The sequence below is a fragment of the Homarus americanus genome, unplaced genomic scaffold (genome assembly GCF_018991925.1).
Source record: "Homarus americanus isolate GMGI-L3 unplaced genomic scaffold, GMGI_Hamer_2.0 scaffold30108, whole genome shotgun sequence".
In the NCBI taxonomy this organism is placed as follows: domain Eukaryota; kingdom Metazoa; phylum Arthropoda; class Malacostraca; order Decapoda; family Nephropidae; genus Homarus; species Homarus americanus.
In genome coordinates this window covers 12,307,629-12,316,723 of record NW_024748109.1, presented here as the reverse complement: position 1 = coordinate 12,316,723, position 9,095 = coordinate 12,307,629, and the positions used below count along the sequence as shown (strand labels likewise).

Genomic DNA, 9,095 nt, shown 5'->3' with positions numbered 1-9,095 from the left:
GTCGCGATCCTTCCTTTATACTTGGGGTGAATCCTACCCATTATTAACAAATAAAAGTACAAGTGGAACACGGCAATAATTATCACCAAATACCTACTCAACTAAATGTAGAAAAGTAAGAACAGTTGAAATAAGTGAATCATAAAGAGATAATTACAATTCAATTTATGTTTTAAAGGAGTAATGATTAGCAAACATGAATTTAAGGAATAATAATTGTATAATAAAATAAGAGTGGTGCCGGAAGGGCGAAAATATACTGTAAGGAGTTAGACCAAACAAATATTACTTAACATTACTATATTACACAAGACATATGAAATATATATATACAACAATCAATACAAAATGATTATCCCTACCAAACAGAGATTCCTTACCACAGGATTTTCTGAGCCTAACTAAACGTGTCACTAATACCGGTCAAGGCTAGAACGAATAGACACGTCTAACCTGCACGGATTTTCGCTACTCAGGGCATCGGACATGTCGAGCAGCGCGTCTCACGTGATCCGGACATTTTGCTAGATATTTTATATAATTAATTAATATTACTCTTGAGTTGACTTAACAGAGTAAGACAATGATGCATATAAATTACATACATAAATATACAATTAACCTAAGTAACTAAGAACAATAATAATATAATAAGTACAATTAACAAATTAATAGTAGCTGGTGTGAAATGGAAGCGTGAACAGATGCCTCAAGCTATGCGAGATCTCAAGCGCCACAGGCACGTGACAAGACACAATATAATGAGGTCGCTCACCAGCAAATCCGCAGGAGCAAACCTTCATGTGCTCAAAGCCTACTACACAGCCGCCATCAGATCGCTGGTAGATTACAGTGCTCCAGCACTCATTGGACTGAGAGAAGACCAAATAGCTAAGCTAGAAGTCATCCAAAACAATGCTCTCAGGACCATGCTCGGAGCACCCATGTGGACCAGAATTTGCAATCTGCAAATGGAAACCGAACTACCACCCCTGGCAGTACGAGTCAAGCAGGTGACAGCCGGTCTCCTCGCCAAAATCTGTAGAGCAGACAAGCCCACAGTTGCCAAGATTCGAATCAGTGCCTCCCTCCACCTCGACCACAGAGTGCGAGGGGCCACCTGGTCGCACGAGGCAAGCGAGGTCATCCGACACCTGCAAGCAGAAACACTCGTCAAGAACAACCAAGACACACGAGACAATGGTTACGCTGTTCCTCCACCATGGAGCCCTCCACCAGCCACACTCAAATTTACCGACCTAGGCGATAGTAAAGCCAACTTCCAGAAGGAGGACCTCAAAAAAATAACTCTCGAAGCCATAGCCACCGAGACACCGGCTGATGCAGTATCATACTTCACAGACGGCTCGGTGGACCCAAAACATCATAGATCCGGAGCGGCCTTCTACACCCAAGGTCAGACCCTCCAATGGAGACTTTCCAATGACTGCTCCACCCTACAAACAGAACTGGTAGCAATCTCAAAGGCCCTACAACACGCTGCAACACAACACAACAAGTCCATCATAATTCACACGGACTCGAAATCGGCCATGCAGGCGCTGCAACACAGTCAACCAAGAGACAACGTCCACATCATCACCTCGATCCTCGCACAGCTACAGGAATTCCAAAGCCAAAACCGACCAGTCGTCTTACACTGGATTCCCAGTCATGTAGGGATCGGAGGAAACGACGTGGCAGACGAAGCAGCCAAGGCAGCTACACGTTCTAGTAGCGTACACATCCAAGTTCCAGCAAGTGTGCAACAGATCAAGAATCACCTCAGAAAGACTACCAAGCTCCACATCAAAAAGAGCTTCCTTCATGCACTCAACGCTGGTTCCCAATCAGCCAAATGGTACCTGGCGGCCACAAAAGGGGAACCACCTTTCGCTGACAAGAAAACTCCAAGACAAACCCAAGTCAGCCTTCATCGACTACGACTAGGGTACAAGTGCTCCTGGCAGATGATCGGAAATGACGTCATGGAATGCACCTACTGTCAGGAGCCAGCAGCCAACCCACTTGAACACTATCTCCTCGATTGCGAGGTCACACAAAGCCTCCGAAACAGAACTCAAATCTCCCAAGAAACACACACAACACCAGCGGCCACTCTAACCCGAAAGGCCCATACAGACCACATTCACCACCTACTCCGGGTCATCACACGATACCCACCACCCAGATAGCTTAGAAAGCATCCTCTCCCAGCAAGTGCGGACCCCAGTTCGGGGGGCGCGCCACTCCGAAGCTGACCACGTCCAAGAGTGGGGGCTGGTGGTAAGCGTCCACTGATCGGGGGTCCGCTCACACTTGCAACCTGCAGTATCCCTCCAATGTGCAGGTGGGACCACCTCCAATCCCAATCCGGTCTGGCTGCTCCTGGAGCTCCAGCCGGAACCACCAAACGGGCCGCCTATAGGCAAAGGCCCGTGTCGGACTACGGTCCGACAATCTCAACAACAACAACAACGAGGAGAGTATCCACTACAGGATCACCATGGAATAGTTTCAAGAATGTTGTGTATAGTTTTTTAAACAATAGAACAGATCTAAACTATCAAAACATTGTTGAAGGTATGTTTAATAGCTTTAAAAACATAGGTAGCAAGAGTGAGTGTAAAAGTGTATTTCTTCCATTCCCATATTGAGTATTTTCCTGAAATTTAGGATGTATACTGTAGGTGAAGAGCAAGGTGAAAGATTTCACCAGGACATTAAGGAAATGGAAAAGAGGTATCAAGGAAGGTGGAATGTGAACATGATGGCAAACTACTGCTGGATGCTGAAGAGAGATTGTGCTAGTGAAAAAATTGCCAGAAAATCGAAAAAAAAAAGTTTTACCCAACCTAGAAGCCTAATATTATGTTCATATCACATCTTTCTGTATCTGCAGGCAAATAACCTTAATCACAATAATCTTTAGGTTTAGTTAACTTTGAAGCTTACTGAACTGTCTTATTTGTATTATCTTATCATATTTGTATGTTGTATTTGTATATGCATAAGTTATATTATCGTGTCTTATTTTTTATATCCATGATAAAAAACAAATCAGAATCACATCTCAGTTTTTAAACATCATTCAACTTTTCTTAAAATGCAGACCGGTGTTGTGCTTTACTGTGTAACACAGTAATACTATTTTGAATACATAAATATTACTAAGCACATTAACCAATTCAATGAACATTAGCTGCCCATACAACAAATTTCATAGTATAAATATTCCAAACGATATTGGTATTATTTTTGCTTTGGTCATCTGGGGAACCTTAAGATTTTAACTATGTGACTAAGTACTTTAAACAATAAGACGTAAGAGCGTAAGAATAGAAGAAACTGCAGCGGGCTTAATGGCCCACATACTGGGCAGTCCCATTTACACCCAACCCCTATCGCTCACATATCCATCCATTCTGTGTTTGAAGCAACTCTTCATGGGCACATTTCTTCGCTAACGAAATGTCCATGACTGAGAGTCTTAGACCTTAAAAAAACACCCTTAAAACTTACCTGAACGTGGCATTTGGGGTCTGAAGAGCCCATCCTTTGTACCACCTCCGACTGCAGCGGGGAAGGTGATGACGTCATTGCAAATGGCGGCCCTGTTTCTAGAGAAATAACATATCTCGACTATTGTAGCAAGACTTTAAACTTTTATTACAAATTATATATACCGTATCACTACGAACGTGACAGTGTATTTCTTACGTTTACCAAGAACCAACAGCCCTTCATTATTAAACTAACCACTAAGTGGGTGCATGTTTTACTCATAAGGTAAAGCAGCTTCCACTGTTCAACTTGCAACCACCATTCCATAAGTGGTTACTTATAAACATTTTCGAAACAATATAAGCCTCCAAATCAGTTTCACCACTTTACAGTGAAAAAATTATCACCAATATTTTGCTTTTTTATTCAAAATCTTTTAGGTGACTACAGTTTATTGGCATAATTTGCAACAGACACAAATCCTATTACTTCATCAAAGGTTTAATGGCGTCAGTATACAATTGTCATTGACATCCATTATACATAATTTACTGTAATAAGTAGCATCACATCACATCACACTGTGCCCAGCAAAGTGGAGTATTATGTGCGTGGAGAAGACACTCAGTGAGCCAATTACTGTATACAGGTAGTTGTAAAGCCAGAAAGGGTATTTTGGGTATATAGAATAACTTTTTACCTCTATTCATTTTGCTAAATATTGTTCACAATAAAAGTAACCAGCCTACTTCTACAAGTGCCAATATAAGTTAACAGCACCTACTAAAGCATGAGACATTCAAAGAACAACAATGATCGTTTCAAATTAACAATAATGTTTATCAATTACAACATCCAGTGTTTGAGTTTACAAACAATTTGAGTTGAAGTAAATTATCAAATTTCAAATAGAAGACTTCATAATCTAAAATGCTAGTGCTTTAGGAAGACAACCCAGCTTTACATTTTAAAATTTACAAATCAATCTTAGAAAAACAAACATATACAGGGTGTATCACAAATGTATGCAGACTGTCTTACAGATTTTCGTGGAGATCGTGTGAGTGCTTGTGTAACATCGTCTTCACTTGTGGGAGACCTCGCACATTAACAAGTGATGAAAATACATTAATGCGGTTGTAGTACAGTACAATACAAGCATTCACGTGACCTACACGAAAATCTGAAGATATGAATTACAAAAAAGCGCTGGGAACTTCGTGTTTTCTTGTTGTTTTAATATGGCATACTGTAGTTACATTTGTGATAATACACATAGGACATGCGAGTTGCATTAAAATCATACAAAATTAATCTGATATTATGGGTTTTATAAATTTTGTGTAGATAGATGTTAGAAGAAAGTGATTTTTTATTGTGCAAAGAAAGGGGTAGCTATCCTTCTGTTTAACATATAAATGATAATTATAATGGGTATAACTTATCTCAAAATTCATCAATACTTTGAATAGTAACAAAGCTTACATTTTTCATAACCAAATGAGCTCATATGAGTGGAAGTCTATTTAGTTATAATAATTCATTCATGAGGAAATATGATACATGTTTATCAGATAAAGAATCCAGTTTTAACAAGAAATGGCAACTTGTTTCTATTATCTTACTAATTTATTCATTAAATCTGTTCACGATCATACCAATCTCTCTCCGAATGACTCCCAATTTGACCAGATAGGCACATTAGTTACGAGATTTAGTAGCTCAAAAATAACTTTATAATGTAAACTCTCTTCTAAGTTAGATTAACATAAAACTCAACAATTCAATATAAATCTTCAATATGAAAGGTGTCTAGCTATTTCTGTTACTACGGCTGTCAACAAAACCAATGGGACGGAATGATGTACTCGGAGGATTGTTTTTCGGTGTAACATTTGCAGGCTGCCCAGTGACGTTTGCAATACGAGAAATGATGCCAGATACAGTATTTCTGAAAAGAAAAAAATTATAAAGGATGAGATACGGCACTGTAGTAAACAATCTATTGACAACTGTTTAGTATGTCTTGAGAGGTTGACAGGAAGTGAGATGTTTGCACTATTACACTACTTTATTACTCAGAAGAGCAAGATTCGCAGTGATATCTACAATGCCCACAGATCAGTCAGGCGCCCATTCTTTATTGGTAACCACGACTTTTAGACTGGCACAGGAAAAATGGCACAATTTTCATACTAGGAAAAAATGGCACAACAAATTTCACTTCAAGCTCACGAACCACAAACGAGCTAACGAGCCTTGGTTTGAAGCTATCCAGCGTATTAGAGTAAATGATGATGTTTGGTAACTTGTTATATCACCTTTGTTTAGCCGACTTCCATTTATACACCTCGATCATATCGCCCCTCACTCTACGTCTCTCGAGGGAGTGCAAGATGCTTTAACCTGTATCTGTACTAAAGGTTCCTAATGCCCAGGATTAGTCTCGTCATTGTCCTCTGAATTCTTTCAAGGGATTCTATATTCATTCTGTAGTACGGTGACCAGAACTGAACTGCGTAATCCAAGTGAGGTCTCACAAGCTCAAGATATAGTTTTAGGATGACCTCGCTAGTCTTGTAACTAACACTCATTCCTTTCAAAGCTTTCTTTACTTCCTCTACTACCAGGTTGGTAGCCACCCAGGAAGCGCCAAAAACTTGTTTATAAGAACCTCCAGACAAGGGCTGAAGATTCTCTGCCAGGACCGCCAAGTTGGTCGCAAGTCAGTCCAAGAGTTTTTGCAAGGCGCTGGTTATAACATTCGTTGAAATCTTAAACAATAAGATGCAATGTGACATTTTTGATTTTGTAATTAATTTATGTACGAGTTATCATAAACATACTGTAGAATGTTTTAGTTAGAGGTAATAAATGTTTTATGTTATGACGTTGATATAACTCTAAGTGAGTTTCAATAACAAACGTTATAAAATTTTAGCGAAAATATTTCAATAAAAATAAATTTGCCATTTTTTCCAAGTCTGATGATTATGCCCTTTTTCCAGTGCCATATTTTCCTATTGCTATATTTTTCTGTGCCATTTTTTCCTGTGCCATTTTTTCCTACATTCGACTGTTCACACTATAGTGACGGTCACAGTCCAGGCACGCTATATTCGCGGTCCAGTCAAATATTTTTTTATGCATGTTAATGGGAGTGTACATACTAACGATCACATTCAAGTCAAGGTCTAGTTCACGTTCAAGAGACGATCCCTTGAAAGATATTTTGACTGGAGCGGGGCTATTGTGGGCGGACCGTCATTTTGAATTGGTAACAGCCCGCTTACACCAGTCTTGCTCCAAGCAAATTTCTATCTACAGCATTTGATAACCTTGCTGCTCCAGTGCTTGGCCTCATGCCTAAATTCAATAATTCAATTCAATTTGTATCTTACCTAAGACATACAACCAACTTTTGTCTTGGAGTGATGACTACCTATTCAAAGATGATAGGCAAGATACGAGGGAATCCATATTTATTTCCTAGGTGAGGCATGTATGTCGAAATCATGGTTCCTGTGAAAAGAAATTGTGTTCGATACTTGGTTGCGTAGAAAGAGACAAAATTAGGCGAAGCAAAATTTCATTACTACAACCCCAGTTTGGGAAGTATAAAGATCCTAGGCAAGTTTTGGAAAATCTCCATTACTCATCAGTCAAAATTCCTTAAAATAACATTATAAAATTTATATTCATAATTTTTACAACAAAAACAAAAGGAGTACTGGTGAGTCGACATTTCAATACCAACTTTCTGCTGGGATCCAATTTATTTAAACAAACATTTTGCAGATTTACACCTTCTTCTACAAGTATATCTGTATAAGATCACTTTTTACTGTACTTTATGGATTAACTCTAAGTTTCCACTATAAGAATCCATATGGAAAACTACTGTCAAACTAATAATAGAAAAGAACATCGTCCTCTTGACATACTTTTACTATGTTTTTTATTAATTAATATATCAATTTGCAAAACTGCATAGGAATATTGTGTGGTGCCTCAACCTGTCCACCCACCGCAAGCCGCGCCCGCTCCTGTGTCTGTGCTGTCTCCACCAGGGCTACCTATTGGACCTGAGGACACCACCTCGGCTACCCATACCCCACCGGCATGCCGACGCACACGCCATCACAATCACACTATAAGGTATGTCCCTCAATATTGTCAAAGTCTATGTGACTCCCTCCACCCCTACTGTACCTGTCCCACCACTCCATATCACCTCCACCCCCACTGTACTTCGCCACGCCTAGTACATTGGCAACCCTGAACCTGGCCTCACTGTTTGTAAACTTTGTGGTCAACCCGACTCTCACATCCTCTCTCACTACATCCTCACTTACCCTATGACCTCCTCCAACAGGTCCCCAGACGTTACCAACACCTCTTCCCTCCCTGACCAGAAATCTCTCCTTCTAGTGACAGGCCTGGCACTTGACATTATTAGGGACCGACCACATTTTGCCATAAACAGATGAAATGTACCGGGAATTTTCCCCCACACACTCATCATTCTGTCACTTTATGTATCTTGCTGACAAAACCCATAACCCTTCAGGCTTTTACGCCCTTAATGCATGAGTCATAAAGGCAAGCATGAACTCCGCATGTTTCCCAGATGGGCGCTGGAAACGCTACTGCACTTCACCTTGCACAGGATGTAAGGGGGTGCCCAATAAACTAGTCCCCTCGGGGGGCAATCTAAAAAAAAAAATCCTTGAGTGAGTGGTGTCCGTGCCACCCGCCCCCCTGAGCTTCTTAGCTTGCGCCACCGCCGTGGCGGGGCGGTTCTTCCTCCACTTCACCGACACAGCCAGAGCACCTGACGACAACCAGAGCACCTACGCTTGGCCCGGCGCCGGCCCGACCCCTGCCCCCCTTCCACCCCCGGGCCTTGTCATGACATGACATGAAATACTAGTGACAGGGGGGAAGGAGGTTCAGGGGAAGAATAAAGGGAGGATTGAAGTGAATTTTAGGAGGAGAGAATAGGTGCAGTGGCTAAACACCGCTTGCGTGAGGGAGTGTAAGTTGGAGGCAGCAGCAACTCGCCCGGACGCGGCCAGGAGGCGACAGGACTGAGCCAGGCCAGCGTCAGGTCAAGCGTCAGGTGCGTGTTGGGTTGGGCCATGGATTCTCAGTGCTTGGTCGGCTAGATTGTGTGTGTTGTTTTCTTGTGTGGAGGAAATGTCTTGGTATTCTTCTTAGCTTGATGTAGATTTTCTTCTAACTCTCCTCCTCTTCTTGCTCTCTTGGAGTGTCCATTCGTTCGTGTTTGGGTCTTGTTGTTCGTCTTCCTCGTGTCTTAAGTCCTCATAGGTGTGGAAGAAGTCGGAAACGGTGAGGTTGACCACGTGGGCTTCAGTTCCACGGGCCTCGTGGTGTTCTTGATTCTGTGTGGCGGGTGTCTTTTCTTGTGTCATCTTTTCTTGGGTTTTCTTTTCTTGGTTTTTCTTTTCTGCTGGTTTTTTCTTGTCTTGGGAGCGTACAGCAAGGAGGGCCTCTTTGTAGCTCAGTTTCTTGTCGAGTCGCGCCTTGGCTATCCTGCACTCCTCCTTCCATTTCGGGCAGGTCCGATC

General features: G+C 41.4%; 1 protein-coding gene across 2 annotated transcripts in view; it reads right to left on the bottom strand.

Moving 5' to 3' along the window:
• Positions 1-3,912: 3,912 nt before the first annotated feature.
• LOC121880078 (protein spaetzle-like) overlaps positions 3,913-9,095 on the bottom strand; it is a 35,721-nt gene continuing 30,538 nt past the window's right edge. Inside the window, exons 4-5 of one of the 2 annotated variants that reach the window (XR_006091490.1) lie at positions 6,906-7,026; positions 3,913-5,455 (exon numbers count right to left, since the gene is read on the bottom strand). Coding sequence is in view for 1 of the 2 variants with exons in the window: in XM_042387087.1 (XP_042243021.1) it covers positions 5,317-5,455 (139 nt within the window). In the remaining variant the exon portion in view is untranslated. The remainder of the gene's footprint in view (positions 5,456-6,905; positions 7,027-9,095) is intronic. The other variant, XM_042387087.1, reaches the window with a different exon arrangement.